The 20558-nt window shown below is 44.5% G+C and overlaps 1 protein-coding gene across 1 annotated transcript in view; it reads right to left on the reverse strand.

Annotated features, from left to right (window-relative positions):
- The window catches only part of ipo11 (importin 11), an 880228-nt gene that overhangs the window by 471261 nt on the left and 388409 nt on the right, over window positions 1-20558 (reverse strand). Inside the window, exons 17-18 of the mRNA XM_085965921.1 lie at window positions 19575-19615; window positions 6737-6853 (exon numbers count right to left, since the gene is read on the reverse strand). Coding sequence (XP_085822047.1) covers window positions 6737-6853; window positions 19575-19615 — 158 coding nt within the window. The remainder of the gene's footprint in view (window positions 1-6736; window positions 6854-19574; window positions 19616-20558) is intronic.

Genomic DNA, 20558 nt, shown 5'->3' on the forward strand with positions numbered 1-20558 from the left:
GGCTAAATTAAAAAGCAGAACCACAAAGGTAATAATCTCTAGGTTACTACCTGAGCCATGTGCAAATTGGTATAGGGTAAATAAGATCAGAGAGATGAAAGAGTGGCTCAAAGATTGGTGTGGGAGAAATGGGTTTCGATTCCTGGGGCACTGGCCCCAGTACTGGGATAAGAGGGAGCTGTTCCGTCGCGATGGGCTTCATTCGAACCAGGCTGGGACCAGTGACCTGGTGAATTGAATAACTAGGGCTGTAGATAGGGCTTTAAACTAAATAGTGAGGGAGAGGGATATGCTGAGCGGAAATTTAATAAGTCAAAGAAAAATGAGAATGCAAAAGTGCAGGATAGCGATAGGGGTAATGATAACCAGAGTGGGACAGAGCATATACACATAAGAGTGCATCAGAAAGAGGGGTCAGAGTAGGGAAAAATGGTAAAAAGACAAAATTAAAAGCTCTATATCTGAACGTACGAAGCATTCGTAACAAGATAGATGAGTTGACAGCACAAATAGAAATAAATGGGTATGATCTGATAGCCATTACAGAGACGTGGTTGCAAGGTGACCAAGGCTGGGAACTGAATATTATGGGGTATTTGCCATTTCGTAAGGATAGGCAGAAAGGAAAAGGAGGTATAGCTCTGTTAATAAGGGATGAGATCAATGCAGTAATGAGAAATTATGTTGGCCTAGAAGATCAAGACGTAGAATCAGTTTGGGTGGAGATAAGAAATAATAAGGATAAAAAGTCACTGGTGGGAGTGGTTTACAGGCCCCCAAACAATAGCCACACTGTAGGACAGAGAATAAATCAAGAAATAATAGAGGCTTGTAAGAAAGGTACGGCTATAATCATGGGAAATTTTAACCTTCATATTGATTGGATAAAGCAAATTGGCAAAGGTAGACTTGCTGAAGAGCTCTTAGAATGTATACGTGATGGTTTCTTGGAACAATATGTTGTGGAACCAACCAGGGAGAAGACTGTTTTAGATCTGGTAATGTGTAATGAGGCTGGATTAATTAATGATCTTGAAGTGAAGGATCCTCTTGGGAAGAGTGATCATAGCATGGTAGAATTTTTGAGAGTTAGAAAGCTAGGTTACAAACTAGTGTCCTGAACTTAAACAAAGGTAATTACAAAGGTATGAAGGCAGACTTGGTTAAAGTGGACTGGGAAAATATATTACGGGATAAGACTGTAGAAAAGCAGTGGCAAACATTTAAGGAGATATTTCATAACTCTCAGCGAAGATATATTCCAGTGAGAAAGAAAGACTCTAAGAGAGGGATGAACCATCCGTGGCTAACTAAGGAAGTGAAGGATGGTATCAAATTGAAAACAAAAGCATACAATGTTGCGAAGAATAGGGAAAGGCCAGAGGATTGGGAAATTTTTAAAAACCAGCAAAGGACGACTAAAAAAATGATAGAGAGAAGATAGCTTATGACAGTAAGCTAGCAAGAAATATAAAAACAGACAGTAAGAGCTTCTACAGGTATATAAAAAGGAAGAGAGTAGCTTAAGTAAAACGTTGGTCCCCTAGAGGATGAGTCTGGGGAATTAATAATGGGAAACAGGGAAATGGCAGAGACTTTGAACAAATATTTTGCATCGGTCTTCACAGAAGACGACACTAAAAGCATCCCAATAATGAATAATTTGGAATCCTCTTCCCCAGAGAGCTGTGGAGGCTGGGTCATTGAATATATTTAAGGTGGAGATAGACAGATTTTTGAACGATGAGGGAGTCAAGGGTTATGGGGAGTGGGCAGGGAAGTGGAGTTGAGGCCAAGATCAGATCAGCCATGATCTTACTGAAAGGCAGAGCAGGCTTGAGGGACCAAATGACCTACTCCTGATCCTAAGTCCAAACATTGAACATTCCCACAGATGCAGTCACTGGTACTCCTTTGTTTTACAAAAAGAAAATGGCTGCTTTTTACTGGCAAGATTTTTTATACCTTGAATTATGCGTTCTGCTTTAGACTAACTACATCTATTGCTGCCTACATCCTTAAACTAAACCCATAATAAATGGAGAGTAAGGGAAATACTAGCTAGGCTTTAAAGATGCCTGCGATCCATTTTCACTGGCTGGGTTTTTAAAACCACAAGTTGCTGGTTGGTAGTCTCAGCTGGCAAAAGAATGACTCCCCCTCCCCCATACTGTATGCTGAAGACGAAAAAAAAGACAGATAAGACTCAACAAGTGACATTTCTGCCAAACGCCTGAGATCAGCCGAGCTAGTAGCAGCATGAATACTAAATAAGCGAGGTGGCAACTTGTAATCAAGCATCATTTAGAAGACAAAATTCTAGGCAATCACACCCTGTCAGATTGTAGTTAGTGCACTGACATCAATGAGCACTGGAACCTTTCAAAGCTGAGGTCTTTCTGGATGTGAGGGGTGTTATCACGATTGTGAAAACCCCGTTTTTCTAAGGAAGCCCTCTTAAGAACCACATCATAAATCTAATGCTGTAGATCCTGTTTGTATGACCGATGAGATATGGAAGGATCCAGAAACAAGCCTTCTTCAGCCACTATGAGAATAATCGTAGTTCCGTCTACCTGAACCTTTAAAAGATCCTGCCTGAGTGAAATAGGGAAGAGAGCAACGTACTTTTCTGTTCCAAATTGACAGGCTGTTAGGACAGCTAAACCTACTCCTAATCACCATTCAAGAAAGAAAGAAAAAAGACTTGCATTTTTATAGCGCTTTTCATGACCTCAGGAGAAGACACAAAAAGCATTCCAAAAATGGTGGGGAACCAAGGGTCTAATGAGGATGAGGAACTTAACGTAATTAATATAAGTAGCGAACAAGTACTAGAGAAACTAATGGGACTAAAAGCCGACAAATCCCCTGGACCTGATGGCCTACATCCTAGGGTTTTAAAAAAGGTGGCTGAAGAGATAGTAAATGCATTGGTTTTGATCTTCCAAAATTCCCTAGATTCTGGAATGGTCCCAGCAGATTGGAAGGTCGCAAATGTAACAACACTATTCAAGAAAGGAGGGAGAGAAAAAACAGGGAACTACAGGCCAATTAGCCTGACATCAGTCATTGGGAAAATGCTGGAATCCATTAAGGAAGTGGTATCAAGTCACTTAGAAAATCATAACATGATTAGGCAGAGTCAAAATGGTTTTATGAAAGGGAAATTGTGTTTGACAAATTTATTAAGAGTTTTTTGAGGATGTAACTAGCAGGGTAGATAAAGGGGAACCAGTGGATGTAGTATATTTGGATTTCTAAAAGGCATTCGATAAGGTGCCACATAAACGGTTATTAAACAAGATTAGGGATCATGGGGTTGGGGGTAATATACTAGCATGGATAGAGGATTGGTTAATGGACAGAAAACAGAGAGTAGGGATAAACGGATCTTTTTCAGGTTGGCAGGCTGTAACTAGTGGGGTGCCGCAAGGATCAGTGTTGGGGCCTCAGCTATTTACAATCTATATTAATGACCTAGATGAAGGGACCGAGTGTAATGTATCCAAGTTTGCTGATGATACAAAGCTAGACAGATTATCTGAAAGGCAGTAGATTGGGAAAAGGGGAAGTGCAACGAGACCTGGGTGTCCTTGTGCACTAGTCGCTGAAGGTAAGCATGCAGGTGCAGCAGGCGGTTAAGAAGGCAAATGGTATGTTGGCCTTCATAGCGAGAGGATGAGAGTACAGGAGCAAGAATGTCTTGCTGCAGTTGCACAGGGCCTTGTTGAGACTACACGTTGAGTATTGTGTGCAATTTTGGTTGCCTTTTCTGAGGATGTTCTTGCCATGGAGAGAGTACAGCGAAGATTCACCAGACTGATACCTGGGATGGCAGGAATGACGTATGAGGAGAGATTGGGTCGATTAGGCTTATATTCGCTAGAGTGTAGAAGAGAGGGGATCTCATTGAAACTTATAAAATTCTAAGGACTAGACAGACTAGATGCAGGAAGGAGGTTCCCGATGGCGGGGGAGTCCAGAACCAGGGGTCACAGTCTAAGGATAAGGGGTAAGCCATTTAGGACAGAGATGAGGAGGAATTTCTTCACCCAGAGAGTGGTGAACCTGTGGAATTCTCTGCCACACAGGGCTGTTGAGGCCAATTCATTAAATATATTCAAGAAGGAGTTAGATATATTTCTTAAGGCTAAAGGGACCAAGGGATATGAGGAGAAAGCAGGGACAGGGTACTGAATTTGGATGATCAGCCATGATCTCATTAAATGGCGGAGCGGGCTCGAGGGGCCGAATGGCCTACTCCTGCTACTATCTTCTATGTTTCTAGGTGGGACAGTAAGCTGTGAGGAGAACACAAAGGGCTGGATTTTACTTACCGAGACGAGTTGGGGGCGGGACTGCTGCCTTCCGGGTTCTAGTCCCGCCCCCAGCGATGTCCGATGCACAGACGCTATTTTCCCGATTGGCCTTGTTAAGCCCGCCCTGCGGGCTTGCCAGCCAATTAAGGGAAAGCCGGTGTCAAATGACGTCAGTTGATGACTCTTCATCTGCCGGTTTTCTTAAAAGGGACATGAAACATTTATTTTTGACAGTGTTTCACAGCACTGAGGTGCTGTCAAACACTGACAATCACTGTACAAAGGTGATCCCTTGTACCCAGGCTCTCCAATGACTCTCTCCTTAGGATAAAACAGATGGCAGCTGAAGGTGAGGGTACAGAAGCGATCTGTCACTTCTCCCAATGAGGTGAGGCCACACAAACACTTCAAAGTTTGTCACCAACAGAAAAATCTAAACACATTAAAAATGACTTTCCCAACATTTCCTTGCCCCTGATACTCACCAGTGTCCCATTGCATCCTTCACACCACTCCTGCAGCTGTCATCTATACACAAACATTACAACAGACCGACAGCACGCCTCAGGTACCCTGACGTCGGGAAGCCCACAGAAGTCACAAAATGGGAAAAAGCCTCTTAACTGCCTGTTAACAGGTAGTTAACGGGCAGTTAAGTGGCTATAATCCTCTTCCTGCCGCTAGGAGTCGGGTCCCTGTGCAAATCGGGGACCCGACTCCTGGGAAGATTGGTTGTAGGCGGGTTGGGAGCGGGTTCAGGGCCCGCTCCCATTCTTTTTGATATTCCCAGCAGTCCCGCCTCCGACCCCACCTCTTCAGGGCTGGTAAAATCCAGCCCAAAGAGTCTGCAAAGGGATATAGACAGACTAAGTGAGTGGGCAGTAAGGTGGCAGATGGAGTATGTAGGGAAATGTGAGGTTATTCACTTTGGTAGGAATAGAAAAACAGAATATTTTTTAAATGGTCAGAAACTTTCAAATGTTGGTGTTCAGAGAGGTTTAAGTGTCCTCGTGAAAGAAACACGGAAAGCTAGCATGCAAGTACAGTAAGCAATAAGGAAGGCAAATGTTGGCCTTTATTGCAAGGGGATTAGAGTATAAGAATAAGTCTTGCTACAATTGTACAGGGCCTTGGTGAGACAACACCTGGAGTACTGTGCACAGTTTTGGTCTCCTTATCTAAGGAAGGATATACTTGCCTTGGAGGCGGTGCAACGAAGGGCTGTCCTATGATGAGAAATTGTGTAGAATGGGCCTATACTCTCTGGAGTTTAGAAGAATGAGAGGTGATCTCATTGAAACATACAAGATTCTGAAGAGGATTGACAGGTTGGATTGAGAGGTTGTTTCCCCTGGCTGGATTGTCCAGAACTAGGGAGCATAGTCTCAGGATAAGGGGCCGGCCATTTAAGACAGAGATAAGGAAGAATTTCTTCACTCAGAGGGTTGTGAATCTTTGTAATTCTCTGCTCCAGAGGGCTGTGCATGCGGAGTGTTTGAGTATATTCAAGGCTGAGATAGATAGATTTTTGGACTCTCGGGGAATCAAGGAATATGGAGATCGGGCGGGAAAGTGGAGTTGAGGTCGATGATCAGCCATGATCTTACTGAATGGCGGAGCAGGCTCGAGGGGCCATATGGCCTACTCCTGCACTTATTTCTTATGTTCTTATGTCCCAAAGCACTTTAACTTTAAAAAAGTACTTCAATGGCTGTAATCACTTGTAATCCAGGAAATGCGCCAGCCAATTTGCGCACAGCAAGCTCCCACAAACAGTAGTGTGATAATGACCAGATAATCTGGACTTTTTTTTTAGTGGCGTTGATTGAGAGATATATATTGGCCAGGACACCGGGGACAACTCCCCTGCTCTTCTTCAAAATAGTGTCATGGGATATTTTACATCCACCTTAGGCCTCGGTTTAACATCTCAACCAAAAGACGACACCTCCGACAGTGCAGACTCCCTCAGTACTGCACTCGAGTGTCAGCTTAGAATTTTGTTCTCAAGCCGCTGGAGTGGGACTTGAACCCACAACTTTCTAACTCAGAGGCGAGAGGGCAGCCAACTGAGCCACGGCTGACAGAACAATAACTTTAAGTGCAGAAATGGACATTGGGTGAGGACAAGATCAGGATCGGCTGTCACTTTCCCTCACAATCCACAACACTTTATTGTCCAAGTTCAGATATGAAGAACTGTCACCGAATGGTATCCCAAAAACTCACCCATCATCAAGAGGAAGGGTAAGAATGCAAACCAAAGAGGGATAAAGCATGCTTAAGGAAGGAACTTGTGTCTGATCAAGTTTTCAATTCAACCAAATGTAGACTAACTTATACACAGAATGATAATTGGTATTTAAAGAATTTAAAAAGGGATTTCGCAAATGTGCAGATTTCCAGAATATTACCTGCATTCCAACTCTTTCGATGACACAAGAAATGACATGCAATACATGCATCTTCGTATCACATTCTGTGACTTGTTGCAGCAACTGGAAGAGTAGACTGAAAATGTTTTCCAAGTACTACAGAAGAAAAAAATAAATATGTGCTATAATTACAGCAATTTTAAAAGGTAGTCAAAAATGATAGCAACAAACAGAATATTTGGAATGATTATGGCAAAGATCAAATGTCAAGTCAACACATATGAATGCTAGGAAGAAAGTCACAAATTAATCAATGTTTCAATTGTTTGAGATTTTTTCTTTGATCTCTATAGCATATTCCAGTCCCTATCTGCTAGAACAGGAAGGGAATTTGTTCCCAGTTCTTTGTCAATGTCCTCCTCGAGTCATTTGTTGGAAAATGAAATTCTCCCTCCCTCATACATATGCTTAGCTTCCACTCATTCAGCTCCCTTGATGCAGGGCACAATTTAAAAAAAAATTGATACCATAATTACATGCATCATGGCTTCACTGTTTAGTGCACTGGGCCTTACATACTGTTACCACTTAGAGAATGTCCACAATTTAATAAACCTTTGAGACCACTTTTAATCCCAACAGAGGCAAATACTTTAAGCTACAAATCATAAGGCATCATAAATTGTCATCTGATTTTTCTTAACTGGTATAGGCCATGGCAGCAGGAGTAATCCTGCTGCCATGGCCTATACCAGTTAAGAAAAATCAGATGCTAGGATTGACAGATAATGTACATTAAAGCCATAGGTACAGAACAGTTAAAATGCACTCGGCTGATGCCAGGAATGAGAAACTACAGTTATAAGGAGATACATGCGATACTGAAACCATTTCCAATGAGCAGAGAAAACTAAGAGGACATATAATAGAGGCTTTTAAAATTATGAAGGGTTTTAATAGGGTAAATTTGGAAAGACTACTTCCTCTGGTTGAGGAATCAACAACAAGGGGCCATCAGTTTAAAATGGTCACAAAGAAAGCAAGGAGAAAGAAGAATCTTTGTACACAGAGGTTGTTGGAACATGGAATGCTTTGCCACAGAAAGTAGTTCAGGCAAACATCATTTCCATCTTTTCAGTGGATAACCATTTGAAGCAGAGGAAGATACAGGGTAATGGCGAGAAAGCAGGGCAGTTGGAGTAGTTTTTGACTGCTCGAGCAAAGAACTGGCAAAGACATGATGGGCTGAATGGCTTCCTCTGTGCTGTCTATGATTTGAAGGAAAGATAGAGTGCTGGATCTGATTCTAGGTAACAAAGCAGGACAAGAAAATAACCTAAACAAAGGAAAACACTTGACCATGACCTAATTAAAGTTCAGATTGAAAAAAGATAAAAGTAAGTGTGATGAACTAGAAATGAGCTGATTTCAGATTAACTGGTTGGAAAATTGACAGATCAAACATCAGACCAACAACAGGAGATTTTTAACTATGACATGGATAAGGTACAAGTTAAATACATTCTGACTAGGTGTCAAAGGCTGGGAACATGGAGAGAGAGAGGTTAGCGCAAACGTGATTTTTTTGAGTGGCATATGATATGGGTGAAAATACAGAATAAAACAGTGCATGATAAAATGTATAGAAATAAAGCAGAACGAGATTAGGAAGGCTAAGAAAAAATATGAAAATAGCAAAGACATGAAAGTCAAAAACGGGAGGAACTACTCAGTGACAAGGGAGCCATTTTGTTTTTCAAGTGAGGGAATGACAGATGCTTAATAAGTTATTTGCATTAGTTTTTACAGACACTAGTGGAGTTAAATATTAAAAGGGACACAGTATTAAAAATATGTTAATTGTACTAAAAAGAGAAAGTCACTAGGACCAGAAGCATGCGTTTCGGAATACCGGAGGTGGTCAGGCAAATGATAGCAATGATGTCAAGCATAATTTTCAAAAGAATGTGGAAGTAGCATTTATGTCAAAGAACTGGAGGGTGGCAAACGTTACTCTGTTCAAAAAAAGGGAAAAGAATAATGTGGTGTATGTGCCTTTAAGAGCCCCAGGTGTGCTGTAATGCCAGTAATTGCCACTCGGGCTATATAAACCTGTATATTGTGTATATCCGTTAGAACCCCCCCCCCCCCAGACTTTGCTTAGTAAATACCTATGAACCAACTCCTGTCTTCAGTGTCTTTATCAACACACGGACACTACAGTGGCGACGAAGTGGAAACGGACTCACCTGCAATTCGGCAGCACCTCAAGGACATCGATTCCTCGGGCGTCCAGAAGACTCAAGGAAGTGAGAAAAGCTGTGGTTTCACCAGCTGGCCAAGCTGGTGGCAGGTACTGCGCTAATCCTTCCTGGGCATCAAGCTGGGGCTCCAGCGGCTGGCTCTACAGCTGAGACAGGCAGCGAAATCGGAGGCAAGCAATAACGGACTGGGAGGGAGCACGCGGGAGACGGCCGGCGCGGCAAGCAGGTCAACGTTCAGACCTCCGGCGGGAACGAGTCTCCAACAGTAAATTAAAAAAAAAAGAGAACGGAAACCGCAGTAAACAGCGTTGTTATCGGCAGCAGCGGCGGGAAAGCACGGGAAGCGCCATATCTTTGCTACAGAAAAGGAAAAAAAGCGCGGAGAAAGCCATATCTTTTCAGAAATGCGTAAGTCTGGCAATATTGATGCTTTTGATAGCGAAATAGAGGATTGGACCACATACGTGGAAAGAGTAGAGGTATATTGCACTGCAAATGGAATAGAAGATGAAAAAAAAGCATCAGTACTTCTGAACTTAATGGGCGCAAAGACATACGGGCTGTTACGAAATTTAATCACTCCAGCCAAACCAAAGGACAAGAATTTTAAAGAAATTGTTGATACCCTGCAGGAGCACTTAAACCCAACACCGCTGCTGATAGCGGAACGATTCAAGTTCTTCAAGAGAAATCAACACAAGAATGAAAGTAACGCTGATTACCTAACCGAATTAAGAAAGCTATCAAAGTACTGCCAATTCCGGGCAGGACTATCAGATTATCTTCGAGACAAATTCGGTTGCGGTCTCTTAAGTGAAGGAACACAAAAAAGACTGCTTTCTGAAAAAGATTTAACATTGGACAAAGCTTTCAGTATGGCTGTATCATACGAAGCAGCAGCAAAAGGAGCTGCAGAGATACAACAAAAGACACAGGACTTCGGCACCCATGAAATGACACAGGGTTTCGAAAGATGTTATCGCTGCGGCAGATCCACCCATAACCAGAGGGACTGCTGGTTCAAGGACAAAGCATGCAGGCAATGCGGAAAGATTGGACACATTGCACGGGTATGCCGATCTGGACAAAATAAATCCACTGACAGAAAAAAAAAAATCAATAAAAAGTACAGGAATGTACAAATGATGACGAACAGTAGCTCCGAAGACCAGAAGAGCGATAGCGACTTCGAAAACAAGAGACTACGCTGTCTCAAATTACATAATGTACTTGCTGTGGTAAACCACTGTTGTTAGTATTGTTGTTCACTGTTAGTACTGTTGTTCACTCTTGCATATTGTTGTACTTGTCTGTGCATGCCTCAGCTGACTCCGCCCCTGGCTCCACCCTCATGGCTGGGTATAAAGGTCGCTGCTCAGAAGCCTCCGGCCCTTTTGGATACCAGGCAACCACAAGAGGCATGCTCTGTTCTTTGGTAATAAAAGCCTGTTTATTACTTTCTCAATCTCCAGTCTTTTGTAGCAATTGATAGTGCATCAATTTTATTACCAAAGTTAAATGTTGGCTGCGGATGCTGATCAACCGATGGCGCAAAACGCTGAGCAGCAGGCGCTGCTGCGAGCCCTCAGACCAACATGCCTGGACTTAGACCCCCAAGAAGCAGGTTCGTCGACTAAATTCGCACAATGGCTGCGTTGCTTTGAGGCGTATCTGGAAGCCTCGACCGTGACTCTTGATGAAAATAAACTGAAAATCCTGGCCTCGAAGGTGAGCCACCAAGTCTATACTTTAATCCAAGATGCGACGACCTACGCGGCGGCTATCGACCTACTGAAAGGGCAGTATGCACGCCCGGTTAACACGGTCTATGCCAGGCACCTTTTAAGATCTCGCAGACAGCAGCCCGGGGAATCGGTGGAAGCCTTCCTACGGGCACTGCGGGTACTCGGACGCGGCTGCGACTGCAAGGAAGTATCGGCCGCGGCACATGCGGAGGGACTGATACGAGACGCTTTCGTTGCGGGTCTAAGGTCCGACTACTCCCGGCAGAGGCTGCTGGAGAAGGGTGAAATAGACCTGACAAAGGCAGTGTCCCTCGCGCTCTCGCTCGACGCGGCCCACAGAAATATGGACGCTTTCTCCCCTCATCGCCCCGCGCCGTGGACGCCGCAATCTTGGGCCATGGGACCGCCACCTCCGACTGCTGCAGCGATGTCCAAGGCACAAAAATGCTATTTTTGTGGCCAAGCTAAACACCCTAGAGCACGCTGCCCCGCGAAGAATGCTACCTGCTCCGGCTGCGGGAAGAAAGGTCACTACGTTAGCGCCTGCAAAGGGAAGACCGCTAACGCCAGCAGCGCTGCGTGCGAACCGTGGGCGCAGCCATCTTGTCCGCCATCTTGGGCTCCCCCAGCCGCGTGGGGATCGGGACCGTGGGCGCCGCCATTTTGTCCGCCATCTTGGACGCCTCCGACTTCAACCACGGGGGACCCGGACTCAACCACCGCCTCATCTGACGACCACATCGACTCGCTCGACCATACGCTGGCCTCCGTGACGCTGGACCAATCTCTCCCTCATCAACTGTCCAGGTCCATGATGGATATTACGGTAAACGGCCGCGCCACTACCTGCCTTTTTGACAGCGGGAGCACGGAGAGCTTTATCCACCCCGACACGGTGCGCAGTTACTCTCTCCCGGTCCTGCCGACGCGCCATCGGATCTCTTTGGCTTCCAAAGCCCAGTCAGCGGACGTCGGTGGCTACTGTGTAGTGACCCTTTCAGTAAGGGGCACAGAATACAAAAATTTTAAACTTCTGGTCCTGCCCCATCTCTGCGCTGCCGTTCTACTGGGGTTGGATTTTCAGTGCCACCTTAAGAGTGTCACATTAGCGTATGACGGACCCCTCCCCCCACTCACAGTCTGCAGCCAGCAGCTTTTAAATCGCCCGCCGTGCACCATTTGCAGCCTCTCCACCCTTAAAGTCCCCCCCCCCTCCTTGTTCGCTAACCTCACCCGCGACTGTAAGCCCATCGCTACCAAAAGCAGGCGTTACAGTGTTGGGGATAGGAGCTTCATTAAATCCGAGGTAGCGAGACTCCTGAAGGAAGGGATTATTGAAAGTAGCACCAGCCCATGGCGAGCACAAGTGGTGGTAGTGAAGACTGGCGAAAAACAGCGCCTAGTTATTGACTACAGCCAGACGATCAATCGCTACACCCAACTAGATGCATACCCACTCCCCCGCATATCTGACATGGTCAATCAGATAGCACAATACCGGGTGTTCTCGACGATTGATCTGAAGTCGGCATACCACCAGCTCCCCATCAGGGCTGAGGACCGCCAGTACACAGCTTTTGAAGCTGACGGTCGGCTCTATCACTTTCTCAGAGTTCCCTTCGGCGTCACCAACGGAGTTTCTGTCTTCCAACGGGAGATGGACCGGATGGTTGACCAGAACGCGCTCCAGGCCACTTTCCCATATCTAGACAACGTCACCATCTGCGGCCACGACCAGCAGGACCACGACGTTAATCTAGAGAAATTCCTCCGGACGGCCCAGCGGCTGAATCTCACATACAACAAAGACAAATGTATGTTTCGTACTACGCGCCTTGCTATTCTTGGCTGCGTAGTGGAGAACGGAGTCATCGGCCCAGACCCCGATAGAATGCGCCCCCTTATGGAGCTCCCCCTCCCCCACTGCCAGAAAGCACTGAAGAGATGCCTGGGGTTTTTCTCTTACTATGCTCAGTGGGTGCCCAACTATGCGGATAAAGCCCGACCCCTCATCAAGTCCGCCTCCTTCCCCCTGACAGCAGAGGCCTGTGCAGCCTTCACTCTCATAAAAGGAGACATTGCGAAGGCCACAATGCACGCTGTGGATGAGTCCCTTCCTTTTCAAGTGGAGAGCGACGCATCCGACTTTGCCCTAGCTGCAACCCTTAACCAGGCGGGGAGACCCGTGGCCTTTTTCTCAAGGACCCTCCAGGGCCCCGAGATTCGACACTCCTCTGTCGAAAAGGAGGCCCAGGCCATTGTGGAAGCCGTGCGACATTGGCGGCATTACCTGGCCGGAAAACGATTTACCCTGCTCACTGACCAGCGTTCAGTGGCTTTTATGTTTCATAATAAGCAGCGGGGCAAAATCAAGAATGACAAGATCTTAAGGTGGAGAATCGAACTCTCCACCTACAATTACGATATCTTGTACCGGCCCGGGAAACTCAATGAGCCCCCAGATGCCCTATCACGTGGTACGTGCGCCAACGCGCAGGTTGATAGGCTACAGACCCTCCACAATGACCTCTGCCACCCGGGGGTCACCAGGTTCTTCCATTTTATCAAATCCCGTAACCTGCCCTACTCCATCGAGGAGGTCAGGACCATGACCAGGAACTGCCAGATCTGTGCCGAGTGCAAGCCGCATTTTTATAGGCCAGACAGAGCGAGCCTGATCAAAGCCACGCGCCCCTTCGAGCGGCTGAGCATCGATTTTAAAGGGCCCCTCCCCTCCTCTGACCGCAATGTGTACTTCCTCAATATAATTGATGAGTACTCCCGTTTCCCGTTTGCCATCCCTTGCTCGGACATGACCAGTACCACGGTCATTAAATGTCTGAATGACCTCTTCGCCTTGTTCGGTTTCCCTAGCTATATCCATAGCGACAGGGGCTCATCTTTTATGAGCGACGAACTTCGGCAGTACCTGCTCGCGAGAGGCATTGCTACAAGCAGGACCACCAGCTACAACCCCCGGGGTAACGGCCAGGTGGAAAGGGAGAATGCGACAGTCTGGAAGGCAGTCCTTTTAAACTTAAAATCTAAGGGCCTTCCGACCTCCCGCTGGCAGGAGGTCCTCCCTGCGGCGCTCCATTCCATTCGGTCGCTGCTCTGTACACCCACCAATGCCACTCCTCACGAGAGAATGTTCTCCTTCCCCAGGAAGTCCACGTCGGGGATTTCGCTACCAACATGGCTGACTTCTCCAGGTCCCGTCCTACTGCGGAAGCACGTGAGGACCCATAAGGCGGACCCCCTGGTCGAGAGGGTGAGCCTCCTCCACGCCAACCCGCAGTATGCTTACGTGGTGTACCCGGACGGGCGGGAGGACACAGTCTCCATTCGAGACCTCGCACCTGCAGGTGCTCCTGAAACACCCTCTTCGCCACCCACCGCTACTCCTGCCTACCCCCAGGACACAGTCCCCGCACGAGACCTCGCACCTTCGGTTGTTCACTGTTAGTACTGTTGTTCACTCTTGCATATTGTTGTACTTGTCTGTGCATGCCTCAGCTGACTCCGCCCCTGGCTCCACCCTCATGGCTGGGTATAAAGGTCGCTGCTCAGAAGCCTCCGGCCCTTTTGGATACCAGGCAACCACAAGAGGCATGCTCTGTTCTTTGGTAATAAAAGCCTGTTTATTACTTTCTCAATCTCCAGTCTTTTGTAGCAATTGATAGTGCATCACTTGCCAAAGATGATTACCAAACCATTTGGGTTACCCTCACAATAGCAGGGTCCCCAGTTAAAATGGAGCTAGATACAGGATCAGCACTAAGCGTAATAAATCGACGGGATTACGAGGCGCTATTTTCGCATATACCTCTAAAAGACACATCCATTATCTTAAAAACATATACGGGGCAGAAAGTATACCCCAAAGGAAAAATAAGGGTGCCTGTTGTATACAACAGCAAAGAAATACAAAAGTTGTATTTATACATTCTACAAGATGGTGGTCCACCGTTGTTGGGACGTGAATGGATCAGGAAGATACGTTTAGACTGGCGCTCCATTCAGGCACTGACGGTGACCAGTAAGGAAAAAAACAATGATGACATCATACCTGAACGATTAAAAGACATCTTGGCCAACGCCAAAGAAGTGTTTCAAGAGAAACTAGGAACCTTGAAAGGCATCACCGCCTCAATAAAAGTGGAAGATGCAGCAATTCCCAAATTTTTTAAGGCAAGACCGGTGCCATACGCAATACGTCCAGCAGTCGAGGCAGAGCTGGAGAATTTGGAAAAAGCAGGCGTATTATCCAAAATAGATTGGAGCGAATGGGCATCACCCATCGTTCCAGTCATGAAAAAAGCATTGAATAAAGATAAATCTGAAGAACAGAGAAAAATTCACATCTGTGGTGACTGTAAACCCGGTCCTTCACACAGTACAGTATCCTCTTCCGAGGATAGAAGATACTTTCGCCTCACTATCCGGAGGGAAACGTTTCACCAAAATTGACTTGGCACAGGCATATCTACAGATGGAGGTTGAGGAGGCCTCTAAAAAGTATCTCACGATAAACACACACAAAGGCCTGTACCAGTACAATCGACTGGTTTTTGGAGTAGCATCAGCTCCAGCTATCTGGCAAAGAGCTATGGAGCAAGTCCTGCAAGGGATTCCGGGGACTCAATGCTACCTAGACGACATCCTTGTAACAGGAGAAAACGACAACGAGCACCTTGCCAATTTGGAGCAGCTGCTCACTAGGCTGAAAGAACAGCGCCTACGAGCGAATCGCCCCAAGTGCGAATTTTTCCAAAATCAGATATCATATTGTGGCCACATAATTAATAATGAAGGGTTGCATAAGTCATCTGAAAAAATTGAAGCAGTTATAAAAGCCCCAGCACCTGAAAATGTTTCACAATTAAGGTCGTTCCTGGGATTAATAAATTACTATCATAAATTTTTACCGAACTTATCAACTCTTCTACACCCTCTTAATGAACTTCTACAAACAGGAGTGATTTGGAAATTGAACGAAGACTGTAAACGTGCCTTCCATAAATGCAAAGACTTAATCACATCCGAAGAAGTTTTGGCTCATTACAACCCATCACTGCCAATCAGACTGGCGTGCGATGCATCCCCTTACGGCATAGGGGCAGTATTATCCCATAAATTCCCTGATGGCTCAGAACGGCCGATAGCTTTTGCGTCACGCTCATTAAACTCAGCTGAGCGTAACTATGCCCAAATCGACAGGGAAGCACTCAGCCTGGTATGGGGAGTGAAGAAATTCAACCATTACCTACACAGACAAAAATTTACCTTGTTGACTGACCATCAACCCCTCATCTCCATATTCAACCCTAAAAAAGGTGTTCCCATTATGACAGCGCAAAGGCTACAGAGGTGGTCCCTTTTTCTAGGGGCACACCAATACAACATAGAATACAAAGGGTCAAAACAGCATGGGAATGCTGACGGTTTATCGCGCCTACCGTTGCCAACGGTAGAAGGGGCACCTACAGTAGACCCAGTAGAGATGTTCCACTCTACCATAGTGGAATGTCTACCAGTGACAAATTCTGCCATTGAAAGGGAGATGAGAAATGACCCGACTCTCTCACGGGTCTACGATTTAACAGTGAAGGGATGGCCAGCACATGGCGAACCACTGTTGCCAGCATTCTCGCAAAGAAAAGAACAGCTGTCAGTGTGCCGAGGAACCTTGATGTGTGGATCCAGAGTGGTGATTCCACCCAAACTCCAGGATAAAGTGCTAAAGGGGCTTCACGAGGGGCATCTGGGTGGAGTGAAAATGAAGAACCTAGCTAGGGCGTTTGTATGGTGGCCAGGTATCGATGGAGACATCGAAGAAATGACCAAGAGCTGCCTAGGATGCCAGAAGGTCCAAAACGCTCCACCACAAGCCCCTCTACATCCATGGGAGTGGCCCTCATCTCCATGGCAAAGGGTGCACATCGACTTTGCTGGTCCATTTATGGACTCAATGTTCTTAATCGCGGTTGATGCACACTCCAAGTGGCCGGAGGTAATAAAGATGTCCTCCATCACCACGGAAAAAACCATCACAGTATTAAGGACCATATTTGCTAGGAATGGGCTGCCGGAACAGATATGTTCTGATAATGGACCGCAATTTGTGTCCGAAGAATTCAGAAAGTTCTTAAAAAACAATGGGGTTAAGCACTACACGTCCGCCCCATACCATCCCGCCACCAATGGATTGGCTGAAAGGTTTGTCCAGGCCTTCAAGAAGGCCATAAAGGCGATGGGTAATGAAGACATAAAACTTCAGCACAAGGTGGATAACTTCTTATTCGCATACAGGAATGCAACACATATGGTTACCAACCAAACTCCCACCATGATGTTCTTCAATAGAAACCTAAGATGCCGGCTGGATTTGGTCAAGCCCAACATCAGAAGGGACGTGGAGAACCGGCAGTTTCAAAGCATGAATGAAAGGCCAACTAGAACCTTCCAGATAAGTCAACAAGTTTTGGCCCGGGACTACCGTACCGAGAAATGGCAGCCTGGAACTATCTGCACACGACTAGGACCACTGATGTATACCGTGGACATCGGAGAAAGCATAATAAGGCGCCATGCTGACCAAATCATAAAGTCATCCGAAAAGGGACAACCTACACCACAACTCTATACATCTAACGATGAAGTAGAGATACCCATATCTACCTCCGATCCGGTGGTACCGAAACCCGGGATACTGGAACCCGATGAACCCGACACTGGCATTCAAGCCGAATCAGCCTTGCCAGAAGAACCTACTACACCACCAGAAACTACTACACCCCCGAGGCGTTATCCGGACCGAGTCAGGAAGCCTCCTGAGAGACTAACTTATAATTAATTAACTACAGCAATGTATATTATTTTGCTTATAACATGTAATTAATAATTACTTAAAATATGATGTACTGGTTAGCTAAAAGGGGAGGAATTGTGGTGTATGTGCCTTTAAGAGCCCCAGGTGTGCTGTAATGCCGGTAATTGCCACTCGGGCTATATGAGCCTGTATATCCGTTAGAACCCCCCCCCCCAGACTTTGCTTAGTAAATACCTATGAACCAACTCCTGTCTTCAGTGTCTTTATCAACACACGGACACTACAAATAAGCCAGGAAATCTGTGTATGGTAGTGCAGTGGTTATGCTACTGGACTAGTAATCTAGTGAATGTGACTTCAAATCCCACCATGGCAGTTTGAGAACTTGAATTCAGTTTTTAAAAAATCTGGAAATAAAAAAAAGTTGGTATCAGTATAAGTGGCATGAAGCTGCCAGATTGATGTAAAAACCCAGCTGGTTCACTAATATCCTTTAGGGAACTAAATCCACCGTCCTTGCTTAGTCTGGCCTATATGTGACTCCAGTCCCAAATCAACATGGTCGACTCTTAACTGCCCTCTGAAGTGGCCTAGCAAGCCACTCAGTTGTATCAAATCACTACAAAGAGTAACAAGACCACACAGACTGCAGCGGTTCAAGAGAAAAGCGCACCATCACTTCCATATGCAAATTAGTCAAAGCTCGGATGTGGGTGAACTTTTAGACCCCATATTATGGCAATAAATTAATGAGCACTTAGTAAACCATAGGCTAATTCGGGAGAATCAGCATAGATTTATCAAGAGGAAGTTATACTAGACTAAATTAATTGATATTTTTGAGAAAATGACCATGTATAAAGGGAATACAATGAATAGAATTAATGTATATAGATTTTTAAGCGTGTCATAAGGTGCTGCAAAACCACGAAGGAAGCCAGTTTGGACCTATGTATATTTTTCCGTATCTCAGTCAAATACATTTTTATTAAATCTTAGTCAAAAATTTCCTGTTCACACAGGTACACTAGTGTTGGAAGATAAAAATGCATTTGGATTGAGGGCTCTGTACTGTGGCTTTTTAAAAAAGTTTTGTTGATATTTGATGAAATATTCAAAGGAATCACTAACTTAACCTGTGCTAATATAGTTTATGTTGCACTGCTGGATCCTTGAGCAGTACAAAAATGATGCCCCTTAAATATTAGCTGTAGAGCCTGTGCAAATGCTTTCTGTGCAGTTTACAAGGTTGCATAGCATTCAACATTTCGGATGATATACAATACCAGAGAATAGCTTGAGTGGTTTAGGAACAAGGTCAGTCAAGAGAATGCCAAATTGAACACCTTTTCTACAACAGAAACAAGGACATTATGACAACTGTCCAGCTGATCATAGCATTAACAACTGCTCCGGATTAGTCTAACAACAACAACAGTTTTAGCCTTCAGGCTGAAGGAAATTGTGTAGTCGTAACCAACTCCTTTAATATTAGGACAGGGAGAAGAGAACAAATTAAATAAAGTCATGTTTATAAAGTCACAAATTCTATGGATAAACAATGTTACTGCCTCTAAAATTCTGGTGTAGAAATACCTTTGCAGTCCTCAAAGTGCTCATGTTTAAACCCCTGTGCCCTCATTAATGTGATAAGTTAATTTACTGATACATCGTATGTACTGACAATGAAAACACAAATCCAAAACATATTAAATTAAAGCAGAAAAATGCAATTATACAGTTGTCCTACTCATAACTTTATAAAATGCACTGTTGTCAACTGGCATTAAAGAGTCATAACAATTCCTTTTTTGTACATGCATTTTAGGGATGAGGTCCATCACAATTCATGATTTTAGACACACAATGATCATTGCAGTCACTTAATTTTCTAAAGTTTGGTTTTGGTTTTATTGACTATTTCCTCTCAACCAATCATTGATTATCAACAGAAAAAACCTGCAAAATATTATTATTGAAAAACATTTTTCAGTTTTACCAAAGCTAACAAAAAATGCAAAGAAAAGAATACTTACTGGTACAAACTGTTCTGTTCTAAACTCGAAGTCATCGACAGGTAATAAATAATCAAGTTAAAGAACAAGACCTTTGTAAAACTGATAATTGCAGAAAAAGCCATCAATACTACCAGTAAAAATTTATCTTTGTAATAAGCTATGGGACTAGTAAGGACTCACCATGCAATCTATAAACATTTTCCCACACTGAAAATCTTGATTTTTTTTTTCCTGATAACCAGAGTTTGGAATCCACAAAATTGGGAAAAAACATATACATTAATAAACTGAGTATAATATAAATCTATAATACTATGAGAAATGAATCTAAACCAGAAAACAAGAGTTAAAATTAGAGTCAACTGACATTGACTGAGACTATTTCCTCTCAACCAATCATTGAAAATCAACAAAATAAACCTGCAAAATACTGATTATTGAAAAACATTTTTCAGTTTTGCCAAAGCTAACAAAAAATGGAAAGAAAAGAATACTTACTGGTAAAAACTGTTCTTTTCTAAACTTATTAGTCCTGCCAGTCTTGGCCAGACTGAGAAAACGTATTCCAACCGATCAGATGACAAAAGAGCAACACCTGCAACGTAGTCCAAAAACTGCTCCAACTTACCAACCAAGGATTGTATGTGGAGGCAGCATGTGTAGGTGTTTCAATCCAAGAAAACCAATCTCTACATCCAAGGAACTAGTGTATACTCCTGATGTAAACTTTCTCCAATGCACATAACAGCAATGTTTACCAGTGGTGCATCCAGCATTCTGTAGCAAATGTCATTGAGAGTTATAAAGCAAGCATTAAATGCCTTTTTTTTCATTATTGGATTAATGACAAATATCATACAAGAAAAAGATTGATACTTCAGCGCTATAGGCTAGGGGGAGGGAAGGGTGGGGAAATAAGTCAGGATATCCACTCCTGGTCACTATTCAGGACTATGGCTGAAAATGCATGTCTCTGGGGACGTTGGATAAGCACAGAGCCGA

Source organism: Somniosus microcephalus, chromosome 2 (assembly GCF_052327205.1).
Source record: "Somniosus microcephalus isolate GS21.2 chromosome 2, FLI_Smic_1.0, whole genome shotgun sequence".
In the NCBI taxonomy this organism is placed as follows: Eukaryota; Metazoa; Chordata; class Chondrichthyes; order Squaliformes; family Somniosidae; genus Somniosus; species Somniosus microcephalus.